The 26,825-nt window shown below is 34.3% G+C and overlaps 1 protein-coding gene across 1 annotated transcript in view; it reads left to right on the top strand.

Annotated features, from left to right (window-relative positions):
* The window catches only part of Sema3c (semaphorin 3C), a 145,087-nt gene that overhangs the window by 73,550 nt on the left and 44,712 nt on the right, over positions 1-26,825 (top strand). The window contains exons 5-11 of the mRNA XM_069996353.1: positions 5,725-5,844; positions 11,407-11,497; positions 13,465-13,584; positions 15,029-15,171; positions 16,359-16,473; positions 18,163-18,232; positions 18,983-19,127. Coding sequence (XP_069852454.1) covers positions 5,725-5,844; positions 11,407-11,497; positions 13,465-13,584; positions 15,029-15,171; positions 16,359-16,473; positions 18,163-18,232; positions 18,983-19,127 — 804 coding nt within the window. The remainder of the gene's footprint in view (positions 1-5,724; positions 5,845-11,406; positions 11,498-13,464; positions 13,585-15,028; positions 15,172-16,358; positions 16,474-18,162; positions 18,233-18,982; positions 19,128-26,825) is intronic.

Genomic DNA, 26,825 nt, shown 5'->3' with positions numbered 1-26,825 from the left:
TTTTTGGATATTTCATCCAAGGATTGCTCTTTTAAAGAGGGCAGAGTAACCTTGCTAAAGCATAGACAGTACACTATCTAAGGAATTTCCTGGACCACAGTCTAGCTAGAGGAGGGGAAATTCAGAAAAATAAGAAAGAAATATTGAAAAGTCCATTAAGACATGACAAATGATCTTTCAAGAAATTAACAGTAGGATGGAGTATCATATTGTAGAGAATGTTTTGTGCCCTGAAGCAGTTATTTCAATAATTGAGAAAGAATTAAACTATTGTCTTTGATTCTCTAAAGAACAAGATACACATCAGTTGTTTTTGTCATATAATATCTTGTGGCTATGTAATTGGGTTTATATTTTGTTCAAAAAGATGTTCATTTCTCAGCCATGGAAACTGCGTAGGCAATATATGGAAACTATACACCTTTGTGTATTCTCTTTCCCCAAACCACCAGTTGACTTTCTCAAGAATCTTAGCTAAATCAGTTGATCTCTTGTTTCATTTGGTAAAGCAGAACCCCACTATTGTTGCTTTGTGGTAATTAAAAATTTATCTAGCAAAATCTTTGGTACATGCTTACATTTTCCCATACTTTTGTTATGCTATAATATCATTCACAAATATCTTTAAATCCTTCTATATGGCCAATTGGTATACCCATTGAAATAACTAGTGGAAGGATCTGATGTAGATATTACTAGAACTCAGCTGGACAGGTTTTATTTGTCCATAAAACATTGTGGAGTCCTAGGAAATAATAATCAGATTCTTTCAAACATGTGGTCTGTCTATTCAGGAGAAGAGAATGTCTAACAAATCTAACTCATTGCATATGTGTAAGAGAATCACAGTTTAACCACAGAAGAAAACACTAGTGGTAAAAAAAGAAAGGTACTGAGAAGTAGATCCTTGAAAGTTCTACAATTAACTTATTTTGTTTACACTTTTCATTGAAACCAAGTGTTTAGGAGTTTCTTAACAGCATTGGAATAAATTTTTCTCTCTTTCTTTCTCTCTGTCTTTTGTCAGTTGTAGGGCTTGAACTCAAGGCCTAGGCTCTGTCCTGAGCTTTTTTTGCTCAAGGCTAATGCTCTCTGGTTTTCTGGTGGTTAAGATAAGAGTGTCACAGATATTTCTGCAAGGACTGGCTTTGAACCATGATCCTCAGATCTCAGCCTCCTGAGTCACTAGGATTTACAGATATGAGTCACTGGTACCCATCTCATAGATTTCTTTATATGTACATGCACTTCTATAAATGTTTATATGAAATGTTTATTATAAAATCTAAATAAAAAGTTCTTTTTTTTTCTAAAGCACTTTATGGATTGTGAGGAGTGAATACCTCTAAAGTCTATTCATCTGTACTCCAGGATATGTTTTAAACATGTCTATTTTTATATTAGCAAATCAATATATGGTCAATTGAATTTATAAATCTTTAAAAGCTAAGATTAGCACATAGAAAACAAACTAAATCTTATAAACTCTGACTTAGAGACTTCCCCTCTTTGGGTCTCTGTTTGCTCATCTGTGAAATGTGCTAATTTACAATTGCTATCTTATTTGGTTAAGAGGATTAACAGTTTAATGTTTGTAGAGAGCTTAGGATAGTACCTAGTTAAACTGTGCTCCTAGTGAACTGTGTTTACTATGAACAATTTAGTTGCATCCTTCAAGCATGTTGTGTATGTATATATAACAAACAATTACATTGCATTATGTATAATGTTATCAGCTTTATTTTCCATTCGCATAAAACCAAGGAAAGAGAATTAAGCAGTGAAAAGGAGGCAGGCACTGTATTTATTTCCACTAAAGATTCTATTTTTTAAAATTTATGCCCCCAGTCTTTTACTGTGAAAAGGATCTCTACTAATGTAGAGATCCACTTTTACGGTTTGTGCAGATAGTATAAGTGGAATTGCAAATAAAAAAATCACTATGTGATTACTGTGTTTATTTGTGCAAAATACTATTCTAACTGCCTTATTAAGTGAAGAAAGACTAACTGCCTCAAGTTCTAAAAGCTGATAAACGGTGCTAGGCTTGAACATGGGACTTCTGGGTCTGAGATATTAGTGTTTATATCTATTTTCTGTTCTTGACAGTACGCTCTACTGCTCATTTGAATACTCAAGCCTAATGACAGCCTAGCTCTTATTACCTCTCCAGGGAGCTATTATTAGTATTAGCAGCTTTCATTCCCAGCAGTGCTCTAACCCTTTTAGGTACTATTTTCCCCAAGTAAATCCTACATTCTAATGTCTTTACTTTTTGGTCATGCTATTTTCTGTTGAAATGAGCGTTTCTTATGCTTTTTCCTGCCAAAATCTCTAGCTTATTCTACAAGCTCCAGCTGAAATGCAAACTAGCTCAAACCACATTTTCTCTTCTTTCCTTCTATGGTGTACTTAAAACTTTGAGTCCTATTCTAGAACCTATCATAGCCAGATATACTATGCCCTCTCCTTAAGAGGAGATAATGGACTCTTCATTCCAGTGTTGCCAGCCAGTATAGCACAGTGTCTTGCATAGCATAAGTTGAGTAAATATTTGCCGGATGGAATTGACACAGTGGTCTAGGTCAGAAATAATGTGCATACAAATGAAGGAAGAGGCACAGTGGAAAAGCAGAACACCTACAAGATGATTTTCACTAGTGAACTCCACTGACTTCTGTTTCCTTCTGTCCCTTGTATATAGATTGAGTTGAAAGATCTATCTTAGTATCAGATAGTGTGGCAATCTATTCAACATCTTACAGAAAAGCTGCTCAGTCGTGGTCAACCATTGTTCAGATCCAAGTTCAGTTACTTATTAAGTCTAGAGCATTTTATTTAATCCCTCCTACTCAATTTCCTTATCAAGAAAATGTCTTACTAATAAACCAAAGAATTTCTGTGAGAATTAAATTTACATCTAAGGATTAAGGACTTTGTACGCAGCAGCTATTGTTGCAGCAGCTATGAAAAAAGTTATAAAAGGCAGAGTGCTGTGTCTCATGCCTGTAATCCTAGCTACTCAGGAGGCTGAGATCTGAGGATCACAGTTCAAAGCCAGGCAGTGTAGGAAAGTCCATGGGACTCTTATCTCCAATTAACCACCAGAAAATCAGAAGTGGTGCTGTGGCTTAAGTGACAAAACGCTTGCCTTGAGCTGAAGCACTCAAGGACAGTGCTTAGGCCCAGAGTTCAAGCCCCACAACTGACCAAAAACAAAAAGTACTAATAAATTTTACAAAAGCCACAATGAGTTCCTCAGCCAATGATAAATTATAAAGTGAATAAAAGGACAGGATTCCATGTTAAACCTACTATTGGTCAAAAATCTCTTATAGATTCTACCTCTATGATCTCAGACAAGTTAAGTGAAACAAATTATTAAGCTTTATTTTTCTAAAAGGGACTGGCTTGTTCTAAAAACTTGAATGAATTTATATAAAGTAGTTAAGTACCACATAATAAATGTCCAAAACAATCAGCAACAAGGTGAAAATTGAACTCCTGGAACCAAAAGAGCAAAATATGTATCATGATTATACTAAATACTTAAAAATACAACTGTGATAAGCAGATAGGTAGAAAAAGAGATTGCTATTAAATCAAGATTCAAATGAAGACTATCTGCTACTTTTCCTTTAAAGTACCAGTAATTCATGAAGGCAACCTAGAGATCAACCAACACAGATACACACATGCACACACACACACCACCACCACCACCAACAACAACAACAACTGGCTTAAATTCATGTTTGATGGGAAGTTATTCTATGCAGAATTCTGAGTGCCTAAATTTCAATGTGAAAAATGTCCACAAGGCTCCTTGTTCACTGATGTCTTTAATATAGACATCTTTTATGCATGCTACATTTCATCTATGATTTTCCATCAAGGAAGTATATGATCATCTGCAGTTATGTAATCAGTTTCCAGGTACTTCTATAAAGACATCAAAACACAATGGCATTGTGTATTTAATAAGATACATAATACCTTCACATAAAAATCAAGTGTGTAGTCTAGTCTGTAAAGATAAATATCTTTGACAGTATGTTAATGATTGAAAATTTATAATGGAAACATATGTAGGAAATTATTATGTATGAAAAGAAGCTGATGTTTACTGAGAAGCCAGGAGTATTAAGAAAAGATGAAATAAACTCTGAAATACTATTGACTTTAAGTTAAATACAACTTCTATTTTAAGTTTAATTTGCCTTTTTACAATAATTCACATAATACATGTTTCTTACCAAAAAAAAAATCAGAAACATACCTTAGAAAGAGAAATCAACATGTGATGTCTGACCATCCAGGGAAAATCTACTGTTAACTTTTGGTGTATTTCTTCCTAGATTTTAACATAAGCAATTTTATCTATACCAATACAATTCTTTGCAATAATGTTCTTCAAGAGACTGTGGAAAAGGAACAGTGTTCAATTTCAAATTCTGTCGGTTTATAATCAGCAATATAACAAGCCTAGCAGTTGTTGAACACATGAGATTAATTCAATTATGCACACCTGCTAGATGACTGCCAACTGAGAATCACAGTAATTGTATGTCAATGAGTATCTCCTACTGATAGCAAAGAAAGAAAACACAAGAAAATAAAATGCACACCAAAGGATGTCAATATTGTCTTTACTTCTTGTTAATGTGTTCATACTTGAAAATATTGTCATGTTAATGCTAGGATTACATTAGTGACTCAAACAAAACATAACTAGATCTGATGAGTAACCTACAAAGTTAACAAGTGTGAGGGTCTGTAGAGGAGGGGTGGGTGAGAATATTGAAAAGGGTGACACTGCTCAAGATATATTGTATTCACAAACTGCTTTGCAAATAAAAGAAAACAAAATGAGGACATAGATGTTTGCTTTGTTCAACTGAATTCTGTAAGGGTAAAATTTTGTTCCCTAAAAATACCCAAAAGATCACACATGTCATTTTGACTAAGGTTAGTACTCAGTAAATAGTAGCTAATATACTGTTCCTGTGATACTTTTATGACTATTTCTGAGTCTTTTTTTTTTTTTGTCTGTGTCGTCGGGCTTGAACTCTGGGCCTGGGCGCTGTCCCTGAGCTCTTCAGCTCAAGGCAAACATTTTGCCACCTAAGCCACAGCACCACTTGCAGTTTTCTGGTGGTTAATTTCTGGTGATTAAAGTCTCACAAACTTTCCTGCCATACTGGCTTTGAACTGGGATCCTCAGATCTCAGACTCCTGAATAGCTAGTATTACAGGCGTGAGTCACCAGTGTCCAGCTTGGATTAGGGTTTGTTTGTTTATTTGTTGTTGTTGGTTGGTCGTGGGGCCTGAACTCTGGGCCTGGGTGCTGTCTCTCAGTTCTTCAGATCAAGGTTAGCTCTTTACCACTTGAGCCATAGTGCCACTTCCGTCTTTTTCTGTTTATGTGGTGCTGAGGAATCAAACCTAGGGCCTCATGCATGCAAGGCAAGCGCTATACTACTGAGCCACCTTCCCAGCCCAGGCTTGTATTTGTTTTTGAGCACCAAAAATCTTAAACGTTTGAATGTAAAATGAATGTACTCAAATTTCCTTTATGAAGTGTCTACATAGTTCCTCAAAGATACGGAATAAAACGCAAGGAATTGAACCTCACTGTTGCTTTTCAGACAAAATCTCAGGATGATATAGTTAGCATAAACAGAAATCAAAGTCATCAGCAAAGTACTTCTTTTTCATTTCCAGCATGGCTGTGGGAATTTTGTCCGTGTGATTCAGACCTTCAACCGCACTCATTTATATGTATGTGGGAGTGGAGCTTACAGTCCAGTTTGTACTTACCTGAACAGAGGAAGGAGATCAGAGGTATGTGGGGCAATTTCATATTCGTAGATGTAGTGTTAGCATCAGAGGTTTGATAAATGGTACCTGATAGTAAATGGTGGGAAACATAACCTTAAAATAAGTTCATTTTTTAATATATAATGTCTTACTTTTTATTAATATCTGTCAAAGTTTTTTAGGAGTTAAGGGACTGGCTTTTTGCCATATATATATATATATATATATATATATATATATATATATATATATATATATTCTAATGCAAATAATGGAAAATATAAAAATTGGCAATTTTAACATTAATTTGAATCTAAAGCACTAAAAATATTCTAAATTCTAGAAATACTGTACTATAAATCTTCTCTCTTACATCTATTTTAAGTAATTCTTATTTATCCTAGGAATTTGATAAACCTCTATGAAACAAATATTTATAAGATATCTGAGACAGACTGTTAAATATTTTTGCTTAAAAGAACTTTATACATTAGTGAATTATATATTATCATGGAAAACTAACATGACTTGATAGTAAGCTAGTCTCACTTCATCCTTCTAACAGTTAAAATGATATTGGATATTATGGTGTTTGCCAAAGGTTAGTCAAGTACAATAGCTAATGCATAGCCAAATACAAGACTGGTTGAACTTCAACCATGGCATTTAAGATTGTGCTTATTATCCAGTGTAAAACTATTGACTGAGGAAGGTACACATTAAAACGAGTGTTTATATTCATTCTTTTAAGCAAACACATTGTCTTACTTAATATAATTACTTAAAAACTGAATGTTTTAAAACTATCTTTATTTGGTTCACTATGAAACTTCACTTGAGAAAATTTACTTAGAAAATATTTTAATTTGATTTTAGAGATTAGAATTGTGACAAAGATTAAATATTGTTATATTTTAAAATGTTTATTTACTTTCAATAAGGATCAATCTAAAATAATATTAGTATAATTCAACTATGTTTTTTTCTATGTTCCTTTTAATCAAATTACTTTTGAATACACAGAAACCAAGGCATTTCTAAATGGGGTTCACTATGCTATTAAAATATTAACAGTCTTCAAGGGAAAGTTATGCTTGTTGGAAGAAGAAAATTATCTTCATGGAGCTGGTCATTAGAGACACATGCCTGTGATCAATTTGTTAAATAAACTCCTGCCTCAGACGTCTGCAGTCTGTCAGACACTCGGCTGAAGTCTGGGCACTCACTGTGCAGGCCAACAATAGCATTGCAATTTTCAGAGCACAGATTTCAAATAAAATGGTTTTCCCATGCACAAATTTCCCACTACACTCTTCAAACCTTAATTAGAAAGTCTATCCAAGAAATAATCTCTTTTGGAAAAACCAGCATGGAATCAGTTTTAATCACTTTGTTAAATATGAAGTATCTTACTTAAGATATATTTCAAAGGGGAAGGCATTTTCATTAACTTAGTCTCTTAAATCATATGTGAGTACCTTATAAAACTATTGAGGTAGGAGTTATGATATTCAAACTGTATGTTTGTATTCAACATATTGTATTCTAGTTAAAAGGTTTTGATATAGCATCATTTTATATATTTGAACTATATACACTGCAATGTAATTGTAGACCTGCACAGTTTTATAAAACAGTGTGTGTGTGTGTGTGTGTGTGTGTGTGTGTGTGTGTGTGTGTGTGTCTTTTCTTCTAGCTAAGGGAAAAAGAGTCTCCTGGCATAAAATGGCCATCTGATTCAGAATGTTTCATTCTGGGAAATCTGGGAATTTTACCACTAACATTGTATTTTGAGATGACCAGTAAATAATACTTACAGCTAATACCTGAATCCCTATTAAGTTATGAAATTATTTTGCATATACAAAACCAAACTATAAGTGAATTAGTTGATATTTTCATGGTTACTAATTATTCATTTTGATATCTGAGACACTATCCTCTTTCACCTATCTTCATAGAAATCTTTAAATCTACAGTTGAATAATACCTAATAATACCTAATAATGCTTCCTTTATTTCCTAAGTAGGGTTGAGAGCATTACCAGAGCACATCAACTCCCATCCAAAGAGTCTTTCGTCCATGCTGCATCAGAAGCTTCCTGGGCTTCTTCTTTTGCTCACTCTCTTTACTCCATCTTACATTACTGTTAAAACATAAAGCAACAGAAATAAGATACGACTTCAAAGTAATTGCTAAAAAATGAAGAAAACAGCCAGGTGCTGGTGCCTCTTACCTGTAATCCTAGCTATTTGGAAGGCTGAGATCTGAGGATTACTGTTCAAAGCCAGGCTGGGCAGGAAATTCCATGAGACTCTTTTTTTCTGTGTGTGTGATGGGGACTGAACTCTGGGTGTGGGTGCTGTCCCTCAGCTCTTCAGCACAATGCTAGCCCTCTACCAATTGAGCTGCAGCGCCACTTCTGGCCATTTATGCTTATGTTGTGCTGAGGAATTGAACCCAGTGCCCCATGCAAGCAAGGCAAGCACTCTACCACTGAGCCTTCCCAGCCCTTCTATGAGACTCTTATCTCCAATAAACCACCAGAAAACCAGAAGGATCCCTGTGGCTTAGGTGGAAGAGAGTACTACCCTCGAGTTGAAGAGCTGAGAGACAGCATCTAGGCCCAGAGTTCAAGCCCCATGACCACCACCAACAACAACAAAAACAAAGAAGAACAACAACAACCATTTGTATAATCTTGGTACAAATATTGCAACATCTTTTCTCTGGTTGGTTTTACCTTTTACTATAAAATCTATTGCAACAATCCAATGCCATTGAAGTCCCTGACTCTTCCACTATTCAAGCAGATAACTTTAACTCTAAAGGAGTACCACACGTGACTAAGAACCTCACTAGCATTCATATTATCCTTTGCTGGTTTAATTACTTAAACCAATCACCAAACTTTTTTTTTTTGGTATCTTTCTGTTGCTTTTCTCCTGTTTCATAAGGAGAAAATTGTATATTTTCCTTATCAATAACACTTTTTGATCCATAATCTTTCTCACTGCATTATGTCTTCAATCATTTCTTATGTACTTACCTTTTATTTTTCCATTTGAAAGTAGAATTGTCCAGGCAGGCTGATGTTTATAATCCCAGCCTTTGGTGCGATAAAGCAGGAGAATCACAACTTCAGATCTAGCCTCAGTTGTGCAGGGAGACCCTGTCTCGAGAAAAGAAAAAAAATTCCTTTCCTTAAAATTACTATCTTAGTTCTGTAAGTTTTTCCAACTATGTTTCTTAGACTAATGAGATTTGTTTCCAGCTTTCATGATTCTCTTCACTATGTCTTTATTAGACATTTCTATTATAACTCTCCCTACCACAGAGTAGTAGAAACTATTTGTAAGATTCCTCAAAGACTACCATGACTCAGTATTCCTTCTCTTAAAACAAATTTATAACATGCAACTTTTTGGTAATAACCTCTAATATTCAAAGCATTATATTCTGAAATTGTTTTCTAATTATTTTACCATCTACTCTTTTTTGGCCCATTTTTGTTATTCCAATCCATAATAACTATTTATTTATTGGGAGTCAAAGTAAAATAAAGAATCAAGTTGGAACTTGTAGCTAACATTAATTATACAGTTTTACTTTTTTCTCTTGTTCTACAGCACATGTATTTAGGAACAAGGACAACAAGATTGAGTTTGTTAGCTTTTAGCTACATGGCCTTGAACTACTCATGAGTCTCAGTTAATTCATTAAAAAAAATCTTACCATAAGGTTTTTTCAGCCTTAGAGGATTAACATTTGTAAAGCTTTGTCATTCTCTACTGCCTCTGAGTTTCAGTCTCATACATCAAACTTCATGTAATGAAAACGAACTGGCTTTGTTTTTCTTCAAGGAGTAGAAGTGGAATCTGCAGAATAATCGGAAATAAAATCTTGAATTACAGTTTAGAATTGATTGCCAGCCTCTGTTGATTGTCATGAAATTATCTTATATTTCTGTTGCTCTTACTGTACAGATTACTTACCGAGATTATAGAAGATCAGATCCTTATTGTCTAATTTATTTACCTATATCTGTACACCTAACACTATTTCTAATCTTCCTAAAGCTCAAGATATAATCAAACCTTAGAAGAGAGAGAGAGAAAGAGAGAGAGAGAGAGAGAGAGAGAGAGAGAGAGAGAGAGAGAGAGAGAGAGAGAGAGAGAGAGAGAGAGAGAGAGAGAGAGAGAGAGAGAGAGAGAGAGAGAGAGAGGGGGGGGGGAGGGAGAGAGAGATTGCTTGTGTGTGTCTGTGCTTTAAGAGAAAGCCAGTAACTCAGGAAGGGTAGAACCATTGATGTTCCTGGCTCAGCCTCCCTTATATTGGGATCACAGGTTTGTGACAGTTTGCTGACAGTTTACATCCTTTATTTTCTACTTGCACACACTAAGTCTATTTCTTCTGGATAATTTTAAAAGCCTTATCCAAACAACTAAAGTTTTCCATTATCTGATAAAGCTATAAAAATGATCATTTTTCTTTCAATTTTCGTAGTAGGTAGTACAAACTTTGAGAAAAGTATAAGAAAACATGTATAACTATGCTGACAAGACTTCCCTCTTTGATGCTATGCTGACCACCATCTTTCTCAGAGAACCTATTTCTTCAAATCTTTACTCTTCTCTGTTTTGTTTGTCCTTTAGTTTTTCTCCTAAGCAAGGGGTACCAACCATTACTTATTCTCTTTATTATCTGGCTTTCTCATGAGATTGTAAATATTTGATGACAAAGTTGGTTTTTGTTCTTTGTTACTGTTGTTGGTGATGTTTTTGGTGCTAGCCCTGGGGCTTGAACTCAGGCCTAGGTGCTGTTGCTAAGCTTTTTTGCTCAAGGATAGCACTCTACTACTTGAGCCACAGCTCCACTTTTGCCTTAGTGGTGTTTAATTGGAGATAAGAGTCTCTCAGACTTTCCTGCACTTGTCTGGCTTTGTACCCAGATCTTACTTTCTGATAGCTAGGAACACAAGTGTGAGTCACTGGCACCCAGCAACAAAGATTTTTTTTTTTCATTTTCCTTACTGTAACTCCATTGGCTAATCATATGTCTGGTACATGTTCTATAATCTTTTGTTAAATAAACATAATAACAAAATAGTGACATATTTTAATCTACATTATTTGTTGATCTTATACAATGCTTTACATAGCAAAATTATATGGCAAAATATTTTTACAAATATTTCTTAGAAAAGATTGTATTACTTATAAGCAGTATTTCTATGTGGAAAGTTTTTCTTCCTTTGTCCTATTACACTTGTATTTAGAATGAGCTATGATTTTTGGTGATGTTGATTTGAGGAGAATTACTGCTTGGATCTGCTCTGTAGGGAGTATAATAGGATAAGAACTAGCTCTGCTGAGGTTTCCTAGTTATTAAGAGATGTATTCTTCTTACAAGACAAGTCATTCTTAACACAGCGAATTGGGTAGACATAAGCAACCAAGTAGAAAGTGAATTGTTTTTGATTATGCTTTGTTTTTACCAAAGAACAATTGTCTTAGCACATTATTGCTGCATTTTATTATACATATACTAAAATGTTGTCATATGATATTTTATCCTCAATAAAGGACCAAGTTTTCATGATTGACTCCAAGTGTGAATCTGGAAAAGGACGATGCTCTTTCAATCCCAATGTGAACACTGTGTCTGTTATGATCAGTAAGTAGGATATAAAGAAATCGAAATAATGGTGCTTTTATATAAGCTTTTTATATTATCATGTTTGTGTTATCCTTCTTGGTTATCCTTCTGAGACTATTTCAGTAGTTTTTGTGATTATCTCACTTGACTGTATTATTGGGATTGTCATGTCCATTCCACTGCCATGACTGACATAACTCAGTCTGGTTAACATGGTAACATCTATTAAATGCCAATAAACATTAATAATCAGAAGAATTCACATCACAATATTGATGCAGTATCTAATCCATTAATCAAGCCCAATGTTGTCTTATTATTTGGAGATCAACAAAGAAGTCAGATGTTATCTTTTTTTTAGAAACTAGACTTTGTAGTCAGTGAAAGGACAATTGGGAATGAAAAATATTTGCGGTTAAAGTAAAAAGGCACATATTTATCTTTGCTTAAATCCTACAAAGAAATCATCACCAAAACTTCTTAAAATGCTTTCCAAAGTGATATTTCATTAAATCTTTTTATTTATAGAACATAAAGCAGAAACTTCCCAATGTTATACAAGAAACACTGAAAATTCCAAACAGGAACTGAAGCTAATTAAACATGCCAACACGAGTAATGTTTAAGTTATAAAAACATTGTAATATGCAATAGGATTAGGTCATCTCTATACTTACCTTTTCACATCCTTTTCTTTTTTTCTTCTTGGGAACAGAACAGCAAGAGTTGGTAATCTGTAGTTTTGTGGCGAAGTGGCTATAACAAAATTGGATCGATTAATAACACATATGAATTTAGTAACCAAATCTCTGTATATATCTTGATAAATATTCATAGACATTTACATTGAAAGTTTTAAAGGCCTTTTTGTTCATTTTTATCTCCCTACAATCTGTTTCCATGAACTTTGGCCCCATTTTGCTCCAAAATATTTCCCACACAGACTGGCTCCTTGGTAGGGATGTGTGCAACGCGGTGAGCACATTCTAGAAACATTCCATTCTCCAGTTGATTCTTGTATAACTCGTATGGCTTATTCCTAAGTAGTGAGACTGAGTGGACTGTTCAAATGTTATAGTTCTGACCACAACCTGGAGGCTGCGAGAGTCATCAGTGTAGAGTTCAGTGTACCAGACATGATAAAACTGGTTCTTATTAAGACAGTATTCAGTTCCTCAAGGGTCACATTACTTCTCACTAATTCCAAATTCTCCTTCTTACTATGGGGATTACACATAAGTATCTTTAAAATAGATAAAATAATGTCATTTATATATATATATGGCTTAAAATAATTCACCTGCCATTAATAACGATGATGTTTTCAAATTTTTAAACATATTTTCTTTCTTGTCCTTATATTCTATTTTTAACTGAGTTGTAATTGATAAACTTTGTTTATATTACTAATAGCCATCTTGTATTTAAAATTAAAATACAACTTTACATTGATTACATTTCTTATCATTAGTAGTATTTTAATGATTGAAATATAGCATCCACGTCATCAAATAAGAAGAAGAAGAAAACTTTATATTAATTGTGTTTAGTAAAACTTTAGGATATAATATGCTATGAGAACTTTCGAGATTGTATTTCATGTCTCACATTTTAAAGATGAGAAGATTATAAATCAGGGTGCTAAAGCACTTAGCCCTAATTCTAAGTTTGTTATGGACAGCCAAGATTAGAAAGCAAGTTTTCTATAACTTAGTGTGTTGTTTAAATTTGTTAAAAAGAAAACAATTATACTATTTTATCCATTGAATATCTGTCATTGCTGACACATACTATGTAGAAAAAATAATTATATAGGTAATGATAGGACTAGATTAAAATTTATCCTTTGAGTCAGTTTGATAGACAATGACAACAATTAACAATTACATTTAAGATGACCAACTTTATTGATTCATAAAACTTTCTGAAAAGCAGAATAGCACTTAAAATTGAGCTCTCTGATGATATTTTCTTACTTTTCATAGATGAAGAGCTTTTCTCTGGAATGTACATAGATTTCATGGGCACAGATGCTGCCATTTTTCGAAGTTTAACCAAGAGGAATGCAGTCAGAACTGATCAACACAATTCTAAATGGCTAAGTGGTAAGAAGTTACAGCTTGCGTTTTTCTGGAGTATGCTGTAATAGAGTAACAGTTTGTAATTCCATAATAAAAGCTAGCAAACAATAGCTAAAAAGTCAAAATTCAGTCCAATATATGAGTAATAAAAAGTCTGTACTGTATGATTCAATAATGTAGGACAAAGGAATGAAATAGTCCAACAGTGATAATTCCTTGTTTTATTAACTATCATGTAATTGTCATAGATACATACAAAAGTGGCAGCAATATTCCAAGCATCTTCTCCAGGTTATTTAATGAGAATATCTTGTGATTAAATATGCTTCCTACTTCATTTAATCTGCTTGTATGCCAAACTTAAAAACTGTCCTAAATTCATGATACTTGGCATAATGAGAAGATTTTTTATGATATTGATATGATAAATGTGTTGTATCAAAAAAGTCATTTATTTTATATTTAGATTTCCAAATTGTAAAACTGGTGTGTATATATATATAACTTTTCCAAAATGTGATTAATATTTACCAGAAATCATATACATAACTTTATTATTTTGTGCAATTATTACTGATTATTAGAGATTATGTGGAATTGTTATTTTTTTAACAAAAAGGCCCTCATTTGATTTTAGTCCATGACTCCAATCACTTACTCCTCTTGACAGAGGAAGAAACCACTAAGATCCTTGTCATTTTTATCCAGAGAAAAATTTCAAGCTGACTCTTTTTTGTCCAAAGTTTCAAGCTGACTCAATTTGACTCTTCAATTAACATTGCCCAGCTAAGCATGAATCACCACAGCAAAGTGTTCTATTTCATTGATAGGGCAACACACCAAAAAAGCACTGATTGTCCATTTACTTCAAATTATTCTTCCCGTACATCTAGACTGTTCTAAAAGTTGTTTTGTTCTTGAAATAAAGAAACCCTGTATGATTTCAAATGACAGCATTTTTTTCCTTGAGAAGTTTCCCCTCCATTTCATTTTGCTGTTTTTCAAGGGAAAAATAGTGTGTGTTTCATACTTTGGACTCCCAACTTCTCATTCTGCTTCAATGAATTTGAGTTTATGTGTACTAGATTGTAAACCACACTTTGAAAAGCAAACATTCTTTCAATAAAACGACCATCAGACTCCATGGGAAATAACAGAGAGAAACTTTATAACTTTTTAAAACTTACCAAATGTACAAGGAACTTTTGCATTTACATTATTTCCATAATATATTACAGACAGATAAAAAATAGTCACATTAGCCCTATATTTCATGGTCTTTGACATTCCAAATTTGTAATGTTGAACTGAATACTGTTACTGTTTTTATTTGAAATTTTGCCTATAGACATAGAACTATTCCTCTATACCCAATACGGAGTAGGCACGAATCTCTGATCTACTTGAAAGAACAGTACTTGGATTTATTTTCATCATGAGTATATATAATCTTTATGGTTTTTTCCAGAGCCTATGTTTGTGGATGCACATGTCATCCCAGATGGCACTGATCCAAATGATGCTAAGGTATATTTCTTCTTCAAAGAAAAGTTAACTGACAATAACAGGAGCACAAAACAGATTCATTCCATGATTGCTCGAATATGTCCTGTAAGTATCCGTATGCTAATTTGAAGATATATTATTAATTATATACATGTCTTTCCAATAGTTTATATTCATGCTTTTATTATGTACAGTGACAAATGAATAAGACACTGACAGAAAGAATTTAGTATAATGTATGCTTGCATGAGTCATGTGGGATCATCTTGAATTGTTTTATTTAAAGTCTTCAGGGAAATAATTTGGTTTTAGTTTTGAGTAATTTTTTTATATTCCTTTAATGCATTTGAATAGCTAAATTGTGTATTACCAAAAGAATCTAGACAGCTCTTGCAAATAGAATACAACTAAATCTCAGTAAAAGATAAGTATTATGAAACAGTCTGTAGTAGTAAAAAATTAAGGAATTCTTTAGCAACTATAGTTCTAATTTTAAAGAGTAGCCAAATGTTCTGTGTGTCAACAAGAAGCATACATACTATCAAAAATTCATAAGTTTCTCTCACATAGTAATTTCATCATTGTATTTGGTTATATATGATTAGCCTCCTTGTTCAACAAATATTCTGGAAGGTTTTTATGTTAATTTATCTCAACATATTGCAATATTCCATTGGTCATAGACCAGCTATTTCTTAGTCACTTGAAAGAAGATTTTTTAAAAAAGCCATTAATAGAGATAAAACGGCCTCTGGACAGAGATGGAGAAAAACCTCATGAGTAGACATTTGTGAATGATCCAAATGGTAATTCTGATTAGAACTTTTGGGGACTGATAAAGCAGAGAAGGGAAAATAAATAAAAAAATAAATAACAACAATAGTAATGCAATGAAGGAGGGAAAAAAATAAAACTATCTGGTATAGGGATATGCACACTCTCCTGACCAGAGAAGAATACAATGTACCACAATTTTTGTTTATAGCAAAGAAGAACAAGTATTAAGAAAAGGCATGAAAAATCACTATTCTACATAATGTGGATGTTTCGATCATAAGTTATTAAAATTAAGACATATTTTCACTGTTAACAATGTAGGAGAATAATACCAGTGTAATTCTGGACATTTTACAAAATAATGTCTTCAATATTTTTGTGATGTGCATATGGAGTTCACGTGTTCTTCAGATTATATGTAGTAAATCCTAAAGAAAGTAGAGTCCACGTTGAATTTTCAATGCCTTTCCATCTTTCTGTAAGTAACCTGAATCCTGTTTACAAAATGGTTTCAGAATGACACCGGTGGGCTGCGGAGCCTCGTTAACAAGTGGACCACCTTCTTGAAGGCAAGGCTTGTGTGCTCCGTCACAGATGAAGATGGCCCAGAGACACACTTTGATGAGTTAGGTATGTGGATGTGAGACTGAACAATGTTTCTGAAAGGGAGTTCGTAAGATTCATCTATTTCAGTGGCATCCCAGAAGATGCGCCTTCTATGAGTATTTGCAGCAACAACAACAAAAGGTGCCAGTTTGAATTAATGATCTGAATGCTACTTGTCATTTTCCTTAAGTGTTTTTAAAATCTCTTTTTCCATACTAAATGTGTGAAAGTTATGGTGTACTTCTGTAATTTATATGTTTCAGTTTTTATAAATGAATATATATTTCATGTATGTCAGAACATCTAACATACTAATTTAAGATCAGCTTGTATAAGAATACACAGCCGGTAAAACAAATGCACACACTTGAGTGTGGAGAGAAAAAAAAAAGATTAAAGTAGAAATTAGAATTGTGGTCCTGGTTGTTGGCCCTGAAATTACATATTACTTCTATGACATGAAAAAGATAAAATTTCCAAGTCAAACTAGGGCTAACAATGGTCTAATTCTGTTATGGAAAAGTTCTCCTCACTAAAAGTAGCCTTAATTTGAACTATGCTAATGCCTTTTAAGAATATCTTGTATTTTCTTTAATCTATTAAAATGTGAAATTGTGTCCATTCTCAAACTTGGAAGCAGACGATGAAGAATGGCATTGTACTGTAAAATGCAAAACTTTGATGGTCCTAACAGTGATAGCCTGAAAGAGATGGTCTAATCAACCATTGTGTTGATAATGCAAGCAAATTTTTAACACTAGCATCTCTAAAAAAATTTCTAAGTAACATTTTATGACATAGGCTAGTAACTCATCCCCCTCCCCTGGCCCCTTGCTGACAATTCTTTGGTTCTGTCTTTTTACTTTGAGTGAGAACTAGATACTATCAGCCTTAGTTCACATGTGGAAAAGCTAAATGATTACTAATTTTTGCTTGAGATCCTTAACTAGTTGTCTGGTATTTCTCCCTAGAGTTTGTATTCTCAAAGTAGTTCATCCAGGATTTTATGATAATCATGGCAGTTGATGATAAGTTAGGATTTTCTTTCAGAAATCTACTTAGGGTTTTGTTATATATATATATATATATATATATATATATATATATATATATATATATATATATATATATTCTTGTCTTTGCCTTAATATAGGGTAAAAATCTTATTGTCAGGGGAAGTATTTGTTAAGATAAATATGTCATCAGTAATTTTGAACATAAGTCTTAAAACCCTATTTATATAGAAACATTGTAAACCCATTAATTATCATGCTAGAACTTTAAACTATGGATTAAAAAGAAATTGAGAATTGTGATATTTTTAAATAAGAAAATGATATATTACCATTAAAAGATACTTAGAAAATTCACAAACAAGTTATAGGAATGCTCTTGTAACTTGATACCCAAGGACTCTCATGATAATAATCTCCCCTTTCTATCTTAGTGTGTATTTTTAAAGTTTACAAGGTTCTAATACGTATTATATGCCATTGTGGTTATTTCAGTTAACATTTCTTTAGCTTTGTTGGTATGCAGATATGGTGTTCATAAATCCCATTACTCTCTGTACCCATCATTCAGTTGTTTCCAAATTATAGTCATGCTCCAAGCATAACTTTCTAACCCCTAGTTTTCATAGTTGAAATTATTTTCTTACAATACCATTGAAATTTGTGAACTTTAAAAGAATGGCATTTTCCTTTGTTATAGAGGATGTATTTCTTCTGGAAACTGATAATCCAAGGACAACTCTAGTGTATGGCATTTTTACAACATCCAGGTAATTGTTAAATGAGTATGTTTTGTGAATTAATAAAATTATTGAGCAATAGTAGTTCTAAAATATTCTTTATATTTTTAGGTCCATGAAATAGTTCTACCATTTTGTTTAGATTTCCAGATTACCAAATTATACTTAAGCTGAAAAAGAACTTTTCAAGGTTATTCATATAATGAATAATAAAACTGAAATTATGTTATTTTTCTCAAAAAAGAAAACATATGTTAGAATATAGAAATTAAGTAAAGAAGATATTTTAAGAAATAAACTATGAATACAGGCAATTTCCATGAAAACTTTGACAATTTGTCTTGCTGAGGTGACTTGAGTAACTTGATGTGACAGTGGTATATAAATTTATGCCCATGTCCTAACTCTCCAGTTTGTGACTTTGTTCCTGGGTAGCACACAGCAGGAGATTTGTGAATTTTATCAGCTTTTCATTCTTTTTATTTTATTTTTGGGGGGGTCATGGGGCCTGAACTCTGGGCCTGGGTTCTGTCCCTCAGTTCTTCAGCTCAGGGCCAACACTACCACTTGAGCCACAGCTGGAAATGTCCAGCTTTTTCTGCTTATGTGGTGCTGAGGAATTGAACCCAGAGTCTCATGCATGCAAGGCAAGCACTCTACCATTGAGTCACCTTCCCAGCCCTTATCAGCTTTTAATCAGAAGCTTTGCCACCTAATTTTTTTAATTGTAGTACATGTTTTAAAATAAGAAAATAAACTCTTTCTGTTTTTCTTTTTCAGCTCAGTTTTCAAAGGCTCAGCAGTGTGTGTGTACCATTTATCTGATATACAGACTGTGTTTAATGGGCCTTTTGCCCACAAAGAAGGGCCCAATCACCAGCTGATTTCCTATCAGGGTAGAATTCCTTATCCTCGCCCTGGAACTGTAAGTATATTGCAAACTTTCCTTTTAATCACGTGGCTTAAGTTTGATACATCAAAATGCTTTCAAAACAGTACTTGTAGTTGAAATGATTTTTAATCACAGAGCAGCAAATATTTGTGTGGCTCTAATTTCTAAATTATTTTACATTTTATAAATAAGACACTTGTATTATAATATCACTTTTCTTGTAACTATTTGCTCACATTTGTCAAACATTTTTCCCTTTAAGTAATATATAGCATATATGCTTTAACTAAATATAGTCAAAAATTTGAAATTGATTTGCCATGTTATCTCTAATTCACACATGATTATTCCTTTACTAAAACAATTGAGATTCCTCAAGCTTGAGAAAATTGAGGAGCAACTAGTGATAAAATTCTTAGACTTCTAAAATGTTGAACTTTCAAGTAGGTATGGTAGAATACCCCTGTAATTCCAGCATAAGCTGCAAAAATGAGATATTGGAGAGAGAGAGAGAGAGAGAGAGAGAGAGAGAGAGAGAGAGAGAGAGAGAGAGAGAGAGAGAGGATGAGAAAAAGTATGAAGGAAGGGAAGAGGTAGAAGAGGGAGCTAGGCAGGTAACTTTTTAAAAGTTAGTTTATATGCTAATTGGAAATCAATATCTTTCCCCATTTAATTTACATAAATGTACAATCTATATAACTTTACAATCTAAACATTATCATTTAACTCTTAGAAGAAGGAGTCTTCTTTTACTTTCTTGTCAGTTTTATACTTTAAAATCAGTATTTATAAGATTCTACCAGCTGACTCACTTGTTCAGGTCTTTCTGCTTCAGGTTATTTTTTCGATAGATTTTTTTTTTTTTTTTGCCTCTTACATAGTTGGGATTGCAGACATCTACCACCAAGCTCAACTTATTTGCTAGATAGAGGGGTCTTTGTAACTTTTTGACTAGGCCTACCATTGACCTACAATTCTCATCTCTGCCTCCTGAGTAGCTAGAATTATAGATATAATCTACTGCAGGCAGCAAGTGTTTTCTAATACAAATGACATGTTAGCCAAGTTCCAAAGCAGCGAAACCTTGATAAAGCTAGGAGTTATGAGTTGAAAATTCATGAGCATACTAAGAAGTCTGTCATTGTAAAAATAAATGTCAATATGATAGTCACCTCTCCTCAAATCATATTTCAAGAATGATTACATGGAAAGTATTTCATCTGAAATATTTCATATTTTACCACAGGAGTCATGGGTAATATATTAAAAAATAACATTCTTAACAATGACTTCTCATTGAGCTGTAGCTTTATCATTGCTTTCATTAAAAAAAAAAAACCAACCTCATAGGACTTGAAGGATAGGATCACCTTGAACTCAGCCCATGCTAACCTCAAACTTCGGATCCTCCAATTTCAGCTTTGAAAATGTTTTATCTTGTTGATTGATTGGTTGGTTGGTTGATTGATTAAAATACTGGGAATTAAGACTGGGACCTGTATATACAACTCAAGCATTCTACCTCTTGATCTTTGTCTCCAATTATTCTTTTCTCTTGAGAAGGAAGTTTATAGATGACTATGATAGTGTATGCTTTCATCTTCTTTTTTCTCCCTCTTTCAGATAGTACCAGGGTCTGAGCCTAAGGCCTGGCACTTGCAAAGCAGGTACTTGACCACTAAAACCACACCCTCAGGTCTTTTTTTATTTTTGTTACTTTTTGCAGTAGCTTTGTGCTTTTTGTCTCAGTTAGTTGGATCGTGATGTACCTATTTATGTTACCAATTAACTACTAGAACAACTGGCACTTTACTGGTTTAAATGAGGATCTAGTAAGTACTACCCACCTCCCAGCCTGGCCTTGATTCTTGATTCTCTTGATCTCAGTGTGTCAAGTACCTCAGATCACAAACATAAGTTACCTTGCCTAAATTTATCATTCATTCTTTTGAACAATGTATATATAGATTAGTATAGAAGCAACTAACTTATAAAGTCAGTTCTGATATCTGTTCATTTCTGATATCTCAAGAAAAGAAAAATCTTCAAATAATCTACCGAAAGAAATGAAAGAGAACTTATGCTAAATCAGGTTAAATTAGAATTCGAGACCTCAGAGCCACAGGCTGACTACTGTTCTACACCCAACTTGTACCCAGCTCCCAACAGTAAATTGTGTACATTATGAGCAGCTCTTCTAAAGAAAGGACACATGCAGGGTGCCGGTGGCTCGCGCCTGTAATCCTAGCTACTAAAGAAGCTGAGATCGAGATTCCAAGTTCAAAGCTGGCCCAGGCAGGAAAAGTCCATGAGACTTTTATCTCCAATAAACCACCAGAAAACTGACAGTGGCACTGTGGCTCAAGTGGTAGAGTGTTTTCCTTGAGCTGAAGAGCTGAGGAACAGTGCCCAGGCTCACAAATGATAAAAAAAAAAAAAAAAGAAAAAGAAAGAAAAGAAAAAAAGAAAGAAAGGACACCACAGTGGTAACCAGTAATTTTTAGCCATAGCAGAAACAATTTTTACCATAAAAATTGCTTTACATCAGGGATTGTTTTGCCTAAAGAATAGCCATCTCTGGATTTACTTGTCATGATGCTCATCAAGCTCATGGCAACTTTAATGCCACCTTAATGTGTGCAGGGAGCTCTGAGGATAACAGGAATAAAGGCTCACTAATGCAAGGAGCAAATCCTCTACACAATGTGGGAATAGAGCGACCATTTTAGTAAAAATAAACTCATTTTAAATTAGAAAATTCTGCTAACTGTTCACCATTGTTTTAGCTCCCAAGAATAAGCATTCTGCGCCCCCCCTCCCCTGTTCTAAAACAGTGTGGAATAAGCCAAGGATTAGTGACACACATCTGGAACAGACTGTGAAAAAAGGGAGTAGTCAGTACTTAAGACATATTTCTATTATGTGGTTGTTTTACATCTGGTGTTGAGACCAGAACAGCTCCTTTAAATCCAAAAATTGTCTGAAGAGTGAGGCCTAGGGAATTAAAGCAGCAGGGTGGAGGAATGACCTCTGGAAGTTCTCCTGGAAAAGCATATTTCCTTGAAGATCAGGTCCCTCCACCCTTTGCTCAGCAAAACACCATGAAGTCAGCTCTGTGACTCACAGTGGCTAGTGGCTTCCCTGGGCTTCCTGATCATGCAGCCAGAAGACCTTAAGCCAAATGACCCAAAGCATTCCACTCTTCTGGGGTCAGGAATGCTGCCTCTGAAGTCCTCCCAATAAAGGATCAACTGTGATTGTCGGACTGTATTTCCCCTTGCCATAGTCTGGTTGCTGGGTCAACCCTATAAATATGATTGTGTTCTTAAAGAAATGGCACTGGCAGAAATCCTATATGCTCATTCTGATGTTCCCTGAAGGTGCTCCTTTTAAAACAAGCTTGATAGCTGTGTTAGCAAACATCCCAACCAGCAAGTCTGAGTCTGTAGGAGGAAGCCTGCCAATTGTGTCATGATGTTTTTCCATAAGTAACTCAAGTTTGTGGAAGAAACAAGACACCTTTGGTATGTTGCAAAGGGCAGCCAAAGACTGCCGACTCTCTCTGCATCAGGCAAACATATTACATTATTCTGTCCCAATGTGTACAAAGCTTTTGCAGAGATTTCTTTTGTATAAACTGTGTGTCCTGGTAAAAACAGCACCATTTTTAAAGTGCTCCATTCTAATATCTATTTATAACTATAGCAGAGAAATCTGCTTTAATAGCTCAGGAATAACCTTAACCTTTATTTTCCTATCTTGAAACTTTTTCAGTGGCCTGGGCAGACTCAAGTACTTTCAAGACTTCTGTACTTTCCTAAGTTCATTAATATCTATCTATCTATCTATTTTTCTATCTATCTATATTGATTATTGACAATTATTCATGAACCAAGTTCATGAATGAACTTGGACAATGAACTTGAACCAAGTTCATTGTCCCAAATTATGCTGGTTTTGGGCTGGGAAGTTGGCTCAGTGGTAGAGCGCTCGCCTTGCATGCTTAACGCCCTGGATTCGATTCCTCAGCACCACATAAGCAGGAAAAAAAAAGCCGGAAGTGGCGCTGTGGCTCAAGTGGTAGAGTGCTAGCCTTGAGCTGAAGAGCTGAAGGACAGCACCCAGGCCAAGAGTTCAGGCCCCACGACCGGACCCAAAAAAACAAAAAACAAAAAACAAATTATGCTGGTTTTATTTTGCTTTGAATAAAGTCTATCTTACTGATGTATTTATACAACTCATACTTATGCCCTCTATGTCAAAATGCTTTGTGAATAAAAAGCGTTCAAAGAAGGGACATGCAAAACTGCAGAGCTTCTGTATGGCAAAGGACATAGCTAGCAAGATCAATAGAAAGCCCACAGACTGGGAGAAGATCTTCACTAGCTACACAACAGACAAGGGCCTCATATCTAAAATATACTTAGAACTCAAAAAACTAAATCCTCCAACAACAAATCCTCAAAGAAACAACTGCCCAATTAATAAGTAGGCTAAAGACTTAGAGACTTCTCTGAAGAGTAAATAAGAATGGCCAGTAGACACATGAAGAAATGCTCAATTTCTCTAGCCATAAAAGAAATGTAAATCAAAACAACATTGAGATTCTACCTCACCCCACTTAGATTGACTATAATCAAAAAGTCTAATAATGACAGATGTTGGAGGGGATGTGGACAGAAGAGAACCCTACTGCATTGTTGGTGGGTGCATAAACTTTTTTTTCATTTTTGTATGTTTTTTTATTGTAAAATTACTATACAGAGGGGTTACGGTTACATGAGTAAGATAATGAGTACATTTCCTATAGAGCATTGTTACCTCCTCCTTTGTTTTCCCCTACCATCCCTTCCCTCCCCACTTCCCCAACTCCTCCTGCCCCCCACCCACTGCCAAAGTTGTAAAGTTCATTTTCTAGGTAGTGTCTAGTACATCTCATTGTTACAATGGGTCAACCTGTATCCTTATTTAAGCAAATACAGTGTAAACAGGTGTTATACTCTAGGGGAATAATATACCAAAGAAACAAAAAATCACATACTACATTAAAATATATTAAAAATAATAGCAATAAAGGAAAAAAATGCTTGTGTCCCTATCTTTCACTTAGCATCATCTTATATGTTCATATGTACATAGCTTTTAACCTTTTCTGCTTGTCGTAGACATATACTAAATATTGTAAATAAGAGAAAGCATGGCAAGAAAAACTGAAACAATATATCTCCACCAAACCAGCCCTACAAAAGATACTTAAAGATGTCCTACACATAGAAAATCAACTAGAGTGTAAACTTGTTCAGCCACTCTGGAAAGCAGTATGGAGGTTCCTCAAAAGACTACACACAGAGCTCCCCTATGGCCCAGCAATCCCACTTTTGGGCATTTACCCAAACAATCACAAACAAGGCCATACTAATGCTACCAGCACAACTATGTTTATCGCAGCATTATTCACTGTAGGTAAGATATGGAACCAACCCAGATGTCCCTCCTTAGATTAGTGGATCAAGAAAATGTATATATATATGTATATATATATACACACATATATATATATATATATATATATATATACATATATATATACATATGAATTCTATGCTTCCAACAGAAAGAACAACACTGCCCCTTATGGAGGAAATGGAAAGACTTAGAAAAAATCATGTTAAGTGAAGTAAGCCAGTCCCAAAGAAATTTAGGTTCCATGGTTTCCCTTATTTGCAATAGTTAGTATACATATAGGATAATCTTACCAGATGAGCTGAAAAGCTCAAAAACCATGAACAAATGACCATATAAGATTATGCTAAGTGAAATGAACCCCAAGATATGGACACAAGAGGTCTGTCTTTATTGTTGTTGTTTTAAATGTATCATGTGATTTTATTTTGTTGTTGTTGTTGTTGTTTCTTTTGTATGTTCTTTCCCCTATGGCATATCCCCTGTTGTCACTGTACGCAATTCTGATACTTTGCATCTTGTACATACATATGTCTAATCCCCTCTAGGGAGGGGAAGGAGAATAACAAAACACTGAAGCAAGACACAGGATGACCCATTGCAACAATGATACCCACAGGACAGTACATTGGAAATGAACTTTACAACTTAGGCTGCCAGGGGGAGGAAAGGGGAGAGGAGTGTGGAAGGTGGGAGAGGGAAGGGATAGTGGGACAGCAACAAGGAAGGTAACAATGATGGACAAGTAATGTACTCATTGCTTTACTCATGTAACTGTAACCCCTCCGTACAACATCTTAACAAAATTAAACAAAATAAAAAAAGAAGGAACATGCATTTTAGTATGTTACTGTATTAGCTTTGAAAGCTTGTATAATGGATGTGAGAAGGAACCCCATTACTGGCACATTAAAAAGAAATTGAACACTAGAAAATATCTAACCAAAATTAATTTTATGACAATTTTTAAAAAAATGAGACAGCAGATTATTTAGTGGAAATCACATTTTTGTATGGCAGTGTAGGTATGTTATTTGATCTTATGGGTTCAATACATATACTTTACTATATCACAAGATAAAGGAAAAATGATCTGATCTTATTTGTATTTAGGAGTGTAAGCCTGAGTGATCTCACCATTACAGATAGTCAGAAAAGGGTAATCGATTTTTTTTTTAGCTTACATTGTACCATTCTATATACACTTTATCTTTAAAGTTGATGTAATGCATCAGTAGAAGTAGTTATTATAAAAGGATAATTAGTTGGGATTCAGTGGCTCATGGCTATAATCCTAGCTACTAAGAAGGCTGAGATCTGAGGATCACAGTGCTAAGCCATCCTGGGCAGAAAAGTCCCCATGAGACTCATCTCCAATTAACCAGAAGAGGAGCTGTGACTCACGTGGTAGAGTGTTAGCTTTGAGCACAAAAGAGGCTCAGGCAAGGCAGCCAGACCCTAAATTCAAGCCCACAACTGGAAGAAAAAAGAGATAATTCTGTAAATTTGGAAATAAGCTCTTTTTAGGAGACACTTGTTTCCAAGGAAATTCAGTATGTTAAGAAAGTCTCAAAGATGGATTGAATGAATGTAACATCACTGATTTGATGTATATTGCTTACTTACCTAATTAACTATGGTGGTAAGCAACCTTACTATTTTATCTGGATTTCAGTTCCTTTTTAAGAAAAGACAGAAAATAAGCACTAACTGTACCAACTAGAAATTATAAAACTCACCTCACCATGTAGGCTAACTTTTGACCTTTCAAGAACTGAAAAATTCAAGAGCTTGCACATACTTGAGGATCTGTGTCAACTTAGCAAGTCATAATTAGTGGTGGTTTATGACTGTCTGCAACTTGTTACATTGCCCATGCATTGTTCTTTCCATGTCTTCATCCAATGAGCAATGCGTCTCCCTTTTTCCACTTTGCATGAAGAATGAGAATAGAAAATACCCATGATGATTCCATGTTTCTCTGAAGTATGGAATATATCCTCCAGTTTAGAGCAACCTCAAATTAAATTCTTGTCCTCATTTTGGGCTCTATTGTGGGCAGTTTATAAACAACTATATTTAAATGCAATGCTTTTTCTTGCAAATCAGAGCACATGAGTTCCAAATAATGAAAGAACAAGTGGAAGGCTTGTTTTATGGCTAGTCTCATTATCTCTCCTTTGGGAACTCATGCCATTGCTCCTTAAGCAATTTCTCCAAAAACAAACTGGATATTTTTTATCCTGTAAAACTTTTGAGTAATGCTAA

This window comes from Dipodomys merriami, unplaced genomic scaffold (assembly GCF_024711535.1).
Source record: "Dipodomys merriami isolate MVZ:Mamm:240054 unplaced genomic scaffold, mDipMer1.0.p SCAF_5, whole genome shotgun sequence".
In the NCBI taxonomy this organism is placed as follows: domain Eukaryota; kingdom Metazoa; phylum Chordata; class Mammalia; order Rodentia; family Heteromyidae; genus Dipodomys; species Dipodomys merriami.
Note: the sequence above shows the minus strand (reverse complement) of the source record. Positions and strands in the feature narration are given on the sequence as shown.